General features: G+C 30.8%; 2 protein-coding genes across 2 annotated transcripts; both read right to left on the reverse strand.

Annotated features, from left to right (window-relative positions):
• Positions 1–3,469: 3,469 nt before the first annotated feature.
• On the reverse strand, positions 3,470–4,673 carry LOC133695761 (ethylene-responsive transcription factor ERF039-like). Its single transcript, XM_062117706.1, has one exon. It carries the CDS (start codon positions 4,545–4,547, stop codon positions 3,792–3,794), a length of 756 nt encoding a protein of 251 aa, XP_061973690.1. The 5' UTR covers positions 4,548–4,673; the 3' UTR covers positions 3,470–3,791.
• An 8,748-nt stretch (positions 4,674–13,421) lies between these two features.
• LOC133691191 (uncharacterized) lies at positions 13,422–14,749 on the reverse strand. Its single transcript, XM_062111592.1, has 2 exons — positions 13,872–14,749; positions 13,422–13,780 (listed from the first exon to the last, which is right to left on the reverse strand). The coding sequence occupies exons 1-2, from the start codon at positions 14,549–14,551 to the stop codon at positions 13,582–13,584; spliced, it is 879 nt and encodes a 292-aa protein (XP_061967576.1). The 5' UTR covers positions 14,552–14,749; the 3' UTR covers positions 13,422–13,581.
• Between the last annotated feature and the right edge of the window lie 1,839 nt (positions 14,750–16,588).

A 16,588-nucleotide genomic window follows, 5' to 3' on the forward strand; every position in this document is an offset into this window, starting at 1 on the left:
TCTTTCTCCCATTTCATCAATTCTTTCAACCCCCTCCTTGCACATCAGTCACACAACTCGCCAACTTCGACAAACCTCTATCCAGTAGCGGAAATTTTACTTGTTTGATTCCATTTCTTTTCAAGCTTTACCCTATCAAGTAAGCAAACAGATCCATTTAAGTGTTTTACTTGTTTTATAATGATAATTTTATGGTATTAATATATGATTTATATTTTAGGGTTTATTTAGGATTTATAAGAAATAAATTTAATTTGTTAATTGATGAAATTAAGTGTAATTTTATAACTTAAGTTTGTTATAATTAAAGAAATGATGTGTAATTTAATAAGTACCAATTATTTTTTGTCAATTTTATGGTTAAGTTGGAAATTTGGGGGGAATTGATTTTGTGTGGAATTGATAAGAATTAAAAAGTATTAATTTAGGTTGAATAATTTTTAATTGAAGAAATGATGGATTATTAGCTTGGTCCCATTTAATTTTAGTCAATTATAAGTTTTGCTAAAAATTTTGAGAAAATTAAATTAATGTGTAATTAATAAAAATTAGGGTATTAATTGATGTTATTATTTATTGATGATACTATGCTATAATAAATTATGATGTTTATAATAGAGATAATGATGGTGATAATATTAATTTTAATGATAGCATTTGCAGTTAGACTAGTGAGTTAGAATATTTAGTTTATCATAATAAGAACATTCAGAACATAAAATATATTTAAGAAAAGTCTAGAGTTTATATAATTTAAATTTATAAGCATGTAAAATAAAAACTCATACAAACAATAATAGAATTATAGAATCTATATTAAGCATATATTCAAACTTGGAATTGATGTTAACTCAAAGTTCTAACATGCATATGTACGAATAATAAAAATATCTATATTTAAATTAAAACAAAGAATGTTACTTACTTCTTGAAGTATTTTAAAATAATAAAACTTTTATTGTTATTAATGATAAAAAAAATTTCCTTGAAACTTTATTATTTTTTAGTTATACAACTAGGATATTTGTAATATGCCTCTCAAGATTTCAACAACACTACCTTAATTTAGATACATTTCTAAATAAGATCTTTATAGAATTTTTATTGTTATCAATGATGAATTTTTTGTCCTTTAGACTTTATTATTTCTCAGTTATATATACAACTATGATATTTGTAATATGCCTCTCAAGATTCCAATAACACTATCTTAGTCCAGATACACTTTTAAATAAGATATATCTTTGAACCAAAATAAAAGAACTCAATTATCTTTCAACAAAGTAAATTTAAACTTTAGATTTGTAAGGAAACACAAAGTATAAAAAGAGAGAAAAAAAACACTAAAAATGAGATGAGAAAAAACATGTAAGAATCTGGAAAAAAAAACTTTTTAGAAACTCTTTCTTCAACCTCCTTTTTATAATGAATTTTAGAAACTTATAGGTTAAAGAATTATTTATAATAATAATAATCATAATTAATTCTCACTATTATAATTTATGATTAGCCACTATAAATAAAAAATTACATATGAATGTAGTGGCTATAAATATGAATTCATAAATTTAAAAAATTGTTTATAGTTGCTAAAAATGTTTTTTGAAAGGGACCGTTAATATCGGTTGGACTAAACAAAACAATGAGTTGAAAGAAATAATTTTTCATGACCAGGTCCCAAAAACAAATTTCTACTGACAAAATATAATCTTTTAGAGCTCAAAATATTATTTTTATAATAAATTCAAACTTAGACTTAACTTGAGTAGAAGCCCAATTTGCAATACACGCGTGAGTTTTAAACCCAAAGCCTAGTTTGCATATGACATCTTTCCTATAAAAGTTTGGTTGCCTTTGAACCTAATTTTAACGTCCCACTTTATAAACTCTAAATTTATTTTTGTTTCTTTTCTATGTGAGATGAAATTCTTTTAGAAGGTTTTTAAAAGGTTTCTTTCCTATGTCTAAGCTGATGGAAATTTTGATGAAATATTCTTTCCAATACCGATGGAATAGATCAATACCCCGATGGGCAAGTTTTTGATAACATTATTTCATTGTCTATTTCGTCAGCATTGAGAAACACTGATGAAATCTTCACCATATGCTGATGGATCGACAATTTCAATTTTCTAGTAGTAATTTTTAAATTTCTTATAATTTAGTCCTTTGCTATTATGTTCATTATCAATTTATTTTGTGTTTTTTTTTAAATAAAGTGTAATAAGAAAAGAAGATTAGAACTTGATTATGAAAGAAGGCTTTTTCCGAACAGAAAAAACTAGTGAATTGATGATGACTAACATCTATCAAGGAATAATTTAATTATTTTTACAATAAAAATAAATGAATTAATTTTGATAAGGTTAAGTTAGTTAAAATTAACTGGTGTATAGCCCGTCAACTTTGAATTTATAGATTTAAATCTTAATCAATCGGCCGCAGCATTGGATCCTTTGAGTCGCGTGAAAAGAGGTCACTTTCTCTTGTTAAAAACATGCTCTGAGTTTTATTATTAGCAATATTGGCCAGAAATTCTATGTAGTTTTGTCTAAGATTCTCTTGCATGACATGTATATTCAGTTTAGTATCGACCACACACGTATTTTGGCATCCATCCATGGCTGATTCTTCCTAAAAGTACTTGAAATACGATGATGGCTGCTGATTGGTTGAACCTTGAAAAATATCGAATGATCTTACAAATGATTGGACAATGAGAATACCATCATCAATCATAGAGTGACCATCCTTGAGAATTTCTACAGCTGAACAACATGATACTGATCTGTTCTGTATATCGTGCTGCCTCACGTATATATCAATGGTCATACTCAAATTTCAAAAATAATTTCCCATGGGACCAATTACGTGATGTTTATTGCATTATCAACACCAAGTGGTCCATATCTAATTTGAACACTTATCTACTAAAATTATGATTAATTATGTGATTATTTAACACAGAAAATGCATCTCCAAATAAAATATGAAAAGTAAATAATATTTAATCTATCTGAGAATGCTGATTTAATTAATAAGAATGTCACAGTTTAACAGTACAATTCCACCAATAGCTAATGTCTAGTTTCAGTGGCTTATGGAGACGGATATTGAGAAAATAGTGATTGCAAGACCAAATGAAGCACCACATAGAATCACGCACAGCACTGATCACCATCTCAATTTTAACCTGTTTTGTTTGATGGGGTGTGGATAAATGTTTTTCCATATTCAACATCACGAGCTAGGCTGGATTTATTAGGAGATGGGTTAGTAAGAAAGAGCATTCAGCAAAAAAGAAAAGAGAAAAAAATGAAGAGGCTGCCACATATATGTTATATATGATTGATCATCAAGCTTCAGGCGCCCATGATGATCATATGCGATGTTTATCAAATTAAAGTAGGTGGATAATTGAGTCTGATTCAAGAAAAAATAAAAAGAAAATAGAGAAGATCACATCAAGGATCAGAAAAGGAAAAATGGCATAAACATAAGCATTCGGGTCATACAAATGGGATTCAAGACCACGATTTATTATATATACTCATAATTAAACTTTGCCATTTATCCAATATCTGTACGAGGTAAGGTTCATGTAGATCGAAAGGGAATAAGGCACTGCTATATGTACACCTAATGGTCAATTCATGAAAATCCAAGCTGCAGTAATCAGGTTTTATATATATATATATATATATTCATTCCTGGACTTACTGACTTTTCTGTCTCTGTCCTCTGCAGAAATTAAGCACGGTGCCGCCGGCTTGTAGATTTAATAGATGTTTCTACTTGAATGGTATATTCCCAGAAGGCTCCTCGTGATGCCAATATCCGATATCAGAAGTCTCGGGTCCAACCAGCTGCCATGATGACAAGTAACAAAACTCATCAAACTGATGGTCTTGCAAAATATCCGGCAAATCGATGAATGTGTCATCACCATCATCTCTTAATGGTGAGCTTAATGAATACTCCTGTGTCTCATTAGATGCCAGAGTACTATCCGGGGAGTGAGGAAGCATCAGCTCGTCTTCAGCTTCGGTTTCACGGCCCTTTTGACTTGTCTTGCAGCTCAAGGTAGCTGCTAGGGCAGCGGCAGCTTGAATATCTTTGGGAGATGAACTAGCTGGACGTGGAAATTCATGAGCGAGTTCAGGGAAATTAAGGTGAGCTGAATGACCTTTAATTGTAAGGGCAGCTACATCGTGAGCTCGAGCCGCCATTTCCGGTGTTGCGAAAGTTCCTAGCCAAATTCTTGACTTCTTCTTTGGTTGCCGGATTTCGGACACCCATTTGCCCCATTGACGCATTCTTACTCCGCGGTAGGATGGGTGCCTCCCAGCATTTCCACCACTCTTAGCCTTCTTGTTACTTTCATTATTGTTTTTTGGGTCTTGGTTTCGCTTAGAGCTGTCTTGAGACTGATCTTGTTTTCTGGAATTCTTCATTGGAGAAGGGAAGGAAGAGAAGGAAGAGGTGATTGAAGAAGAGGAAAAGGTGCTAGTTTGAGCATCACATTGTATATCTAGTGACGTTTCCATGAGAAAGAGAAAGTAGGAAAGAAGTTAGATGTGTGTGATGGAAAGAGCTTGAAACAAGGGATTATCGGTCATTAATTGCAGTATTTTAAGTCATTACAATGAAGATATATAAAGAAAAGCAAAAATATGCGATTCATCAAAGAAATGGGTCCTAAAAAAGACCTAAAACACAAAAGGGGTTACAGTCTTGGTAATTCTTTAGCTTATTTCGATTTTAAATAATGCATAGTTTGGCTTTATCTTGTACGGTCTATTATTTCTTGTTAAGATGCTTGATCAATTGAATGATCGTCCTAATTAATTTCTTCATATTTTTCTTTGAGTAGTGTTTCATATATATTTGATCTTGAAGTGCAAGCTATATATATAGAAAATTAACACGCTAGGTGGTAATTTAAGGTCTTGTTGGAGAACAATGGTAAGGCAGTATATAGTATCTTCTGCTCAATAATATCCTCGATCCAATATCCATTAAAGTCATGAATTTAAAATGAAAGCTGGCTTGGGTCCCCTCTTGTGGAGTACCCTTGTGAATCGTGAAATACTAGCTACTGCTTTATTCGGCTTCAGTATTGTCCTTCTGTTTTTTTCTCACACTACATGTCATAATCTTCCAGCTAGAGCAACCTTTCTCTCTTATTAACTCTTATAACCTGTGAGGAAAATTTAATTCTGGATCTTTTAGGACAAGATTAACGTGACGCTATCAGCCAAAATAATTGCGTCCTGGTGATTCAAATATCCTCTAGAAGTCAAGAAACTAGACAGCTAGAAATGCAAGTTTCAAAGGCACAGCCTCTTTTAGACAACTGTTCATGACGAAACTCATCACCAAGCTTACACGCTCTTGATTTTCTGCTTTTTTTCCCCTTTCTTTTAATGAATCCGCTTCATTTATCGCATCTAATACTTCTATCAAGCAAGAGTTCTATTTTAATGTTAGAATTAGAATATAAAGCTTCGAATTCATAAATCTATTCTCTCCTTTTATATTAATTATGAGTAGTTAAGTGGTTTGTTCTTGAATTGAATATATTTTTTTTTCTATTTTTTATGTTTTCCGTATATATAATGTACAAGTTTTTTGTCTTCTATTATATAAACCATAATAAATAATTTTGTTCATTTCAAAATAATCCAATTATGCTGCATGCATTTTGTTTATTTTCTTGTGGAGTCGAATGGTCAACAATGTGAATGACAGGAATGGCCTTAATTAGGAAGCTAGCCAATACGGATTTTACACGCACGAATTTGACACTGGAGGCTAATTAAAATGCATGCCATCAACTAATAAAGTCTTTTGGGACCTCTATTTTTGTCTCAAAGTCTTTTCATCTCCAATGTGGTTTATTTAATAGTGATAAAAAAAAAACTTATAAGGAGTTCTATTAAAACCAAGAAATATAGACTCGTATGCCATCCACACCAAAATTGGAGTTTTTTTTTTTTTTAAAAAAGAAAAACTTGCAAGAGGAGGACAAGGATCATATCGTCTTTCTAATAATAATAATAATAATAATAAATCCCATCCTGACAAATTTAATAACCAATATTCCAATAAAAAAAAAACATGTAACAAGGGTACAAATAGCATAATTTAATTTCCAAAGGGGATCCTGATTATTATTTTATATTACTTATTTATATGTTCTATATTTATTTTTTGGGAACATACACGCATGAATCTTTTCATGGAATGCGTGTCCAAATAACTCAAACTCTTGATAATTAGCTTTTAGACTTGAAGATCGCCATGTATACATTGGAGGGTTATATATTGCGTTCAGAAAGGATGAATATATAGCTTTCGAAAAAGAATCTATTGATTATATATATCCCAAATTCTCACTCGGGTTGGCAAAATGTCTGCTAGATAGTAGAAATAATCTTTAATGAGAGATATGAACAAGAGGCTTTGAGAAAACTAGAAAAAGGTTTGGGATAAGAAACACTCAATTAATTTTTCGATGCTCTTGCTGTAGTTAAGCTGCATAGGATACTCGCATATCAAACTATGAACGTAAAAATTGAGAGAAGCATATTACCTAGAGATCGTGAGGCCCAATTCTTTGACTGGAGGGGATATCAAAAGAGAATCGTCCCCTGCTGGGCATCCCTAAAGCTTTCTAGGATGAAAAGTTCAAATTCGTCCCTAAAGTTTTTAAAATATGTTCATTTGAGGCTAATAAGGGACGCAATTCGTCCTCACTGGATTCTATTGGAGACAAATTTCATCTCCATTGGATGCTGCGGGGGGCCGAAGTTCGTCCCCGATGGGTGCTATGGAAGACAAATTTCGTCTAAAAAACATACATTTTTTTTTAGAAATCTAATTTTAGGTAAGATTTCGAGACGAATTTTGTCCTTCTCCTTTGGCTCATTAGGGAACAAATATGTCCCAGTAAACAAGGTTATCCTTTTCTAAACTGATTTTAAGTGAACTTTTAAGAACAGTATTTGTCCTTGTAGAACATCTTTAGGGATGAAGTTCGTCCCTTCTGGGTCATTGGGGGAAAAATAGTGTCCCTATAGCCTATATCATCTTCTTACAAACTGAATTTTTAGATGACTTTTAAGGATGACTTTCATTCTTACAGGAGAACTTTAAGATGAAATTCGTCCCCTTTGGCTCATCGGGGAGGAATTTTGTCCCTTATCCTCCTAGATCATATCTTTTTAAGATATGGAGTTCAGATATGGCATGCATTTTGGAATGATTTTAATCTCTATAGGTGACTTATAGAGACCAAATTCATCTTTTATATCCTTTTAAGATTTTTATTATTATTTAGTAGCCAGATCTTAATACTCAAATTAAAATTAATCCGTAAACTCATAGTTCATTAATGAACTCAATTGCACCAATTAATCTGAAAATTCACATTAAATCTAAAAATAATACCAATACAACCAAGATTCACATTAAATCTAAAATTCATTATAGAAATTGTATTGATCAAAGTAATTTAATTGGAATAGAACTCTCTAGTGCATAGGATAATAATCTCCAGTGAATAGGTTAATGATAAATGCCTCTTACTTTTTTTTCTTAAATGAAGAGTGGAAATTGAGTTAAGGGCAGTCATGTATTTTTGTTTACTATTGCTTCAATAATTTTAAGTATCTGTTTGATAATGTATTAGTTTTTACGATTGTTATTTAAAAAAAATAATTTTTAATTAAAATAAATAAATATTTACATGAAAAATAAATAAAAAACAGGTTCTATAAATAAAAAATATATTATTTTAGTTTTTACAAAATCAAGATTTAAAACGCATATGTGTAGGATCCAATGCAAAAAATAAAAACTATTTGGTTAATCAAATAATTTTTTTTCTATAATTGAATAAAAAACAAAAGCTACTATAATATAAAATTTCATTGACTATAGTTATAGCTATAGTGACTTCAATTATAAGCAATTAAGTATTTTTATTTATATAGCACAGTAACTTATCTTATCATATAACTTAATTTATTTTGTAATCGATTATAAATTATTAAATAAACTCACTAAATGTATTTTAACAAGAGAGAAAACCAAAATTAATAAAATTTCTTGGAGTGAAACACCAATTTAAGGGGTTCGTACGAAGTACCTTAATAATTAACCCCCCAAAAAAAACAAGAAAAAGAAATTAAATTTTACAAGAGTGAAGTTGTTTCAAAATTCTTACTCGGATTCTGGCATTCTAAGCAATTTTGAATATTTTGAATCCATGATAATGAGATATATTTATAAACTTTATTTCACTCGTTTTACAAGAAAATCTCATATTTTCAATCTTAAAGCAAGCACAAACATATTTGAAATCAAATTATATATAGAATTAAATTCAATTAATAATTTATTATAATTTTTTTTTATCTCAATTAAAATATTAAATCATATAATTGAATTTAATTATAAGATTTGAAATACTTATGGAAATAAATTGAATTAGAAACCTTAATTAAATTACTAGAAAATATTATCTAAATTCACAGGTGTCAATTCTATGCTTTGATCGAATGAAAGAGTGACAAATGGCACTGCCTCATTACCATACTTTTAATCCACAAAGCAAGTTCTAGTCCAATTATATGCTTTGATAGAAAGAAAGAAAGAATGGGTATTGGTTGGATGATGGGATGGGTCAACCCTTCATCCATTCTCACACCTACCATAAATAAAATCAATTAAGTTTTTTTTATCGTACTTATTTTTTAGCTTGGTAAAACTAAATAAAAATTTAATATAAAGTGGTATAGATCCTCCAGTAGGTTTAAATTATCATCCAAATCTTTAATTTGTTTATATTTTATTTAAAATCAAATCTTGATTTTAATTCATAAGTAAATTTGTATTCAATTGACAAACTATTATAATTTTTATATTTAAAATAAAATAATAATAAAAATATATTGAATTAGCAATCTTGAATATTTTGCTCTTAATTTAAAAATTATTTTTGTTACAGAAATTACTTTTTATTACAAAAACCCTTGAATTTATTTAAAATGATGTGAAATATAGGTATTTTAAAGAGAATATAAATAAATTTATCTCATATTAATTATTAATTTGAACTTTTCAATAAAATACATCACATCACACGATACATCTTTTTCATGAACTATTAAAGATATAGCTCTTTCAAATATATATATATATATATATATATATATATATATATATATATATATATATATAAAATATTCCAATAAACGTAGGGTAACAATTTGCTCCTTAAAAGATTTCAAATGATTTGTCACTTTTGTCTTGGAAAGAGAAAAACCTTCCTATAAGCTTCAAAAGAAAAAGGCTTTATTTTTCTTTTGATCTTTTTTTTTCCCTTTCCTAATAATCTCAAGCATTGTCACTGTCCCGTCCATTGTTATGGTCCTTCTCAAGTATCCATCAATGCGGAACCAGCTGTAGCATTATTGGCAAAGAAAATTAAAATCTCAACCTAAGTAAAACCATACTATAAATAAAATGAACCTCTAAAAATATAAATAATTGATAAATAAATTGCAAGATGAAATAATAACGTCATTCATAGCGTCAGGCCATTTTCTAAGTTAGTTTGAATGTGCAATCATAGCGAATGGACCGTATTTTGCCACCCCTTGATTCTTGAAGCCACTGATATATATATATTGGCTGCAAAAACGGCTTGTCGTGATATTTGAACTCTGTTTCCTGAAGAGAAAGTTTAGGCTTCTGTTTAGGAAGCAGTTAGGATTTGCATTCAGTTTAATAAGTCCTAGTTCATAGGATTGTTAGTTTATATTTTGCATGATTTTCTACGTGAATATCTCCTCTGCTGAGATTATATAAGGCTGTATAAAGTCAACCTTCTTCTTTCAATAAAATCATCGATTCTGATCCTGCATTATTGTCACTTTCTGTAACATTTCCCACATCTTTGCAAGTACCCGTCGTAAATTCTAGAGAACTCACTTTCATCCAGGATCGAATTACTAAATATTTTTTTTCTTTCTTTGTTCTTATTTATTTATTTTGACAACTCAAAACAACTAAGTCTTTGTGATGTTGACCATGGAAGATCTTAACACAAACTGCACCTATACCTTTAGATCTAGCAGAAGTCCAATGCCAGTTGCCATGCAGCCCCCTTGCCTAAACTCCACTAGCCAACTTGCACGTTATTCTTCCGCAGTAATATGAAAATAATGGCTCATGGGGATCTTGACTGGAAATGTTGGTTCTTGTCATTGCTGCCAGAAAATCAAATTTTTGCTAAACGGTGTTTGGGCGTCTTCCCAGATGCTATTGAAGAAAACTGGTTTTAATATAACCGTGGTTACTTTTTAAGATGTATTTTACTTTAAAATATATTAAAATAATATTATTTTTATTTTTAATATTATTGTATCAAAATAATTTAAAAACACAAAAAATAAATAGATAGAAACTCTTAAATTTTTTTAACAAAACGTGGAAACACCGGAAAGTCAAACAGGCTACCAGATGGGTCGAATTCTGAGAGCATGGACCGTTATCAACCTGTTGAAATGGGAACAAAACCATATTTTTCCACCCCTTGATTCTTGAAGAATGAACTGCTGTCCTGGCAGCCGAGTTCTCAGACATTTGCTGGTCCGAGGTGATTTATTTAAATTTTTAAAACACTTTCTTAACTAAATTAGATTTTGAATTATATTACAAAATTACTTTAATCAAAGTCCCTTTTTTTTTTTTTCTTTTTTTTTGCGTTCTGGGTGCTACAGGTTTCTTAAGTTTGAATGCTGTGGCAGATATTGATGGTCAATAAAATATTCTTTTTTCAGTAAAGTAATTCGATATTGAAATTGAAAATTGATCTAAACAACATAGTACCCTTACTTTAATAAACAGAAAGACAAAATCACATGAAAACAATTACTTCTTGGTATTAATAATAAAAAGTAATTTAATTGATCAGATTTTAAATTTACTCTTTAATAATTATGAGTTTGAATTTTTTCAGGACCACTAAAAATTTAATTTTAAAATTTATAGAATTATTCAAGATATTCATAAGTTAATTCAAAAACTCATTAATAATAATAATAATAATAAATTACTTTTGGGTGGTGTTTCACACATCTAAATTGAACAGCAGATGCGACATAATAATAATAATAATAATAATAATAAAAAAGGACGAGGATTGTGAATATCAACTTGAAACGAAATCATCAAAACCAAATGAACCATCAGATAGACCAAAAACTTATTCCTTAAATTCGATCCAGAGACCAACAGCCTGAATGGTTTTCGGTAGGCTTGTTCGTTCTAGATCTTCTCTGCTGGGGGCGTGCAAGAACGAAGCCATGGATGTTTTTCATTTACTATTTTTTGGAATTTGTTTTTCTTTAAATTAAATTTTTAATGTTTTTGAATCATTTAATGTAATAATCACTTTAAAATATAATCTCCGTCATAATCTTAAACAGACCAGACCCTTACTGTTAGAAGAACTTTAAATTAATCTATTTGAGACAGCCTTTTCTTACATTTGCCCAGAACATTTCCATATAAGCCAATAAGGTGCTTCACGCAGACTATGCTCTGACGCAATCATTCTGTCCTCTTAGTAGAATTATTTGGGGAGAAATTGATGAACTAATTCATGAAGTTAATCAACTTTAAGTCCTTGAATTTACAAGGTTTAAATTAAGGTGGAAAATTGTGAAAATGTTTAACACGATCAAGCAATTAGCTGGCAGGTAAAACATCTCTATGTAAAATTATTTCCCTCCAGGTTAGAACAAAATCAGGTCCTGAAGGGAGCAGCTTGTTCTTCTTCTCAATGATTTGAAAAGCATGAGATCTAACAAGATAGATTTTATGGAATCATTATTCTGGATTCCCTTTTTTGACTTTGCTGTTTCTACTCTTGATAGCGATTTTACTTAGTGTTGCCTGAAGACTAGGTTATTGCTACGTCCAATTTTGTATTTGCACACGAAAACATCAGTTCATATGATGAATGACAGAGATATTACCGCATTTGATATATCTGCAACAGTGAATGTTCACAACGTTGCTTCTTGTTATGACAGAGATTACGAGTTTCAACACTGGTAAATCGGAATTTAAGCGCCTCTGTGCTAATTCCCCAGTTCAAACAGTGAATCCCTGTTGCTTTTGTAACCACTTTTTTATGTAATCTACAATAGCATACAGCCACTGATATATATTGGCTGCAAAAACGACTTGTCGTGATAATTGAACTCTGTTTCCCACATCGTTGCAAGTACCCATCGTCAATTCTAGAGAACTCACTTTCATCCAGCGTCAAATTACTAAATATTTGTCTCTTTCTTTGTTCTTATTTATTTATTTATTTATTTTGACAACTCAAAATAACTGAGTCTTTGTGATGTTGACCATGGAAAATCTTAACAAACTGCACCATACCTTTAGATCTAGCAGAAGTCCAATGCCAGTTGCCATCCAGCCTCCTTGATGCTGCCCTTGCCTGAACTCCATTAGCCAAATTGCACGTTATTCTTCGGCAGTTATTTGATAATAAAGGTTCATGGGGATCTCGATTTCCCGACTGGAAATGTTAGTTCTTGTCATTGCTGCCAGAAATTCTTTTTTTTTTTCATTAGATCAGACTTGCTCATACACTGAGGGCAGGCAATTATCACGGCTGATGCTTCAGCCAAACATGGAGCATCTTGATCATAAAATCATACTTTGGATTTGAACCATGATATCACCACCTGGGTTTTCGTTCTCCTCCTAACTGTTTTCTGATGATTTTAGTTTTGTTGGTTCAAAAACTCTGTTGAAGCCCTATTCTCCCTCTGTGTTAATGATGGCTTTCTGTCTTGCTTTAGTTGACATGACAGTATTGCTTCACACACTCTATCGTATTAGACTTAGTTCTATGTTAATGATCTTTCTCTCGACTTTTCTCTCGCTTAATTAACAAGACGAGATGTAAACTCCGTTCAGTTTGTTCTGGAGGTTGAATTTTCTTCAGCTCAGGCTATCCACCGGAACATTCACACCTGATAAGTTTTCTTCTATCAAGGTTCCAACTCAAGTGTTTTTTTATCCGCAAGAGCATTAGCTGCAAGTTATTCAGTGACATCATTTAAGAAATTATTTTTCGGGAGCACATTCCTAAACAAATTCCACACAGAAATTTCACTTGTTCGTTTACAAATTCAGCGACAACATTACAGGATATAATGAGATATCATTCAGCGTTGTACTCTTCCATTTTCCTTCAACCACAAACCGTAGCCATCTCCAGAAAATGTAGGAGCATATAGAAATTAGAATGCAGAATGGAGATGCCTACGATCTATTATTAAAATATTTCAGACGGGACAAAAAATGATTGAAAGTGTACTCCAGCATTAATTCCAGGAAATTTATAACTAAGATAGCAGCCAGTAATATTCTGCAACCATGTGTAGTTCAAACAGAAGCACTAACAAGAAGTAATGTTAGATTTTTTACTGCTATAAACTTCTAATTAAATCATCTCTAATGTTTTCTGCTCCATCATTTACCAAGCTAGCTGCTACCTCTGCGACGAGGCACATAAATACGAGCCCATAGATGCTTACGATTCACCATGAATTTGGCTTTTGTTTGTCCATTAAGTATTCTTGGTATCACCAAGGAATTAGTGAACACAATTCGTCCAAACTGTGGATCCTTGCCTGGTTGAGTACTTTCAATGAAAACATTCTGTACTACTTCCCCACAGTTCCTGAAAAAAAAACAAAATTGGAGTGAATAGACAAAGTGAACTGGAATGGATACGTGTGAATCGCTAATTAAACTATTTAACATTTACATACGATGTAAAGAAATCAATAATTTCATCGCGGCTTAGAGGGTGGCCCAATGAGAAAGTTAGGAACATTGTCCGAGAATCTTCAGGGGCCTGTCCAGGATTAAATTCACTGGCATCAGGATTCAAGCTTGATTGCCTAGATTTCTCACCAATTACTTGACCACTAGCCCTACTAGAAGTCCCTGCAGCATACATTGCTATACCTTCATGTCCAGTACCAGACCCTTCTCCAAAGGGGTTAATTGCTGGCCTCAAACTTGACTCGTCAACTTCTACAGCCTTGGTCTCGCCAAAGATTTGATCACAAACCGTTTCCATGATGTGCATGTAGCGCTTGAACATGAATTCTCTGTTGTAGTAAAAGAACCTCGGGTTCATAGGCTCGTCAAAAAGGCCTGTAAAAATTGGAGTTTCATCTGATTCAAATGGTTGGGCCGAATTCGGGTGTATGCATAATAAGCACTGCAATGCCTCATAAAATAAGGATTCAATGGTGGTGTTATCGAAGGAGTTTATGGTTCGGATTAGATCATGGTAGCCAATTTCCTCGAGCATTAGCCAAAGGGCAATTGCTTTCTTGACTTGCTGGGAGTTTTGGCCCAGTGAGCATACCATTCTATTGTAAAGAATTCTCTCGAGTGTGTAGAAAAGTAATAGATCAACAAGACTACCAATTCCAGCCATGTTTTAAAGCATGTGCACAGCTTGTGTGATGAGAAGCAACAGATTGAAGAAAGCAGCGTAGGAGAGGGCTTTGAGGAGCTGTGCAGGGCTTGGCATTACATTTGAGGAATGAAGAGAAATGCAAGTGACTCTTGGCATTGGAATGCAACTCTTTGGGAAAGAAATGCGTTTGCATAGGAAGTGATGCCGAAGACCGGAGTCCTAGTGAATTGGTCAAGTTTTAATATCTAAAACTCTGCTGGTTTTCAACTTCCATAGTGAGATTTATTGAAGCGGCAAAACCCAGAAAGAAAAGGAAAGAATTCATGAAACAATGCGGTGCATTACATAGTGCAGTACACATAGAAAAAAAGGTAAATTAAACAAAATCATTTATTGCTTCGAATTAAATAGGAATACATAACTGTATACATTGTTGAAAACTAATAGCGCACCATTTTGAGATTGTTTTAATATGATAATGTTAAAAATAAATTTTAAAAAATAAAAAAATATATTATTTTGATGTATTTTCAAATAAAATTTATTTTAAAAAATAATAATTATTAAAATATCAATCGGACTTTAAAAAATGGATTGTTTTTGTATTTAAACTATATTTGGATGCGCTTCAAAAGAATATTTGACTTGAAAATGTATCAAATTAATTTATTATATTTATATTTTTTTGATAATTTTAGTATAATAATAATAAAAATAAATAAAAATTATTTTAATATATTTTTAAACTAAAAAAACTATTAAAAATATGCGAAACACCCAAATTTTTTTTTTCATTATTCTAGAATAATACCCATCGCTTCAGACTTCATCTATTTAAATTAGACTCATTTACTTACAGACGGTCATCATTAATGTTGATAGGATTTTCAGTTCCCTTTCCACTTTCCTAAATCACCTAAACAATATCGCCTTTTTTATTATTATTATTTGTTAACTGTAGATATTCGGATCGGTTTATATGTACATTGACTAATCCTTAAAACCTTAAAGTTAAATTTAATATATACTAAAATGGTAGTTTGAGTTACTTTGCAAGCTCGGCTAAATTTTTTTCATTTGTGTAAAAAGGATGTTAAGGTAATGTGAGAATTTCCAAAGAAGAAAAAAAAAATCAAGAATCGGGTCATTAACTTGGCTGGATTTAATAAACTTATATAATTTCAATAATTTTAATAAAAAAAAATACAATGACAAAAAAAAAAAACTGACAAAAAAAATCATGCAGAGAAAAAGGGTAAAAACCCAACTTGAGCCCATCCAAGCCAGCGTGCTAAATCTGTGACTTAATCGTGATACCAGCGTAACTCCATCGAAAGCTAATTGAATAAACCAATAAAACTCAATTATCAAACAAACCAATGTCAAAAGGCAAAAACAAAAAGAAAATTAATTTTTACAAAAAAAAACATGAAGATCAATTTTCAATAAATCAAATATTGAAAGATGAGATCATAAAAAAATCAAATTTAATAAAGAACCTAAAAAAACTGAAGTTAACCCGTGTAATATTTGGAACTTGTTACTATGGTCATGAGCCAGAGACTAACTTCATAGAAAGTAAAACCTAAAAATTAACAAGGTAAAATCTTCAATCACAAAATAATAAAGGATGAAATTAGAAGAAAAAAAAACAACCAAAAAAGGATTCAAAACAAAACAAAACACACAGTAATAAAAAGAAATGGGACAAAATTTGACATAAAAATAAATTGAAATCAAATGTTAAGGGATAAAATTGAAAACAAATTCATTTAGAAAAGGGATAAAAAAACACAATTAAAAAAATAAGGACTAAATTTAATATAAAAATTAAATGAAATTAAATAATGAGGAGCAAAATTGAAGAAGAAAAGAAGGAGATAAATTTGACATAAAAATAAATTGAAATCAAATATTGAGGGATGAGATTAAAAACAAAGTTAAATTAAGAAAATGATAAAATAAATAGCAATTAAAAGAATAGAGATCAAATTTGAAAAAAAAAATAAAATCAAATGATGAGGGGTGAAATTAAAAAAAAATTAACTTACAAAA

This window comes from Populus nigra, chromosome 1, assembly GCF_951802175.1.
Source record: "Populus nigra chromosome 1, ddPopNigr1.1, whole genome shotgun sequence".
NCBI classification, from domain to species: domain Eukaryota; kingdom Viridiplantae; phylum Streptophyta; class Magnoliopsida; order Malpighiales; family Salicaceae; genus Populus; species Populus nigra.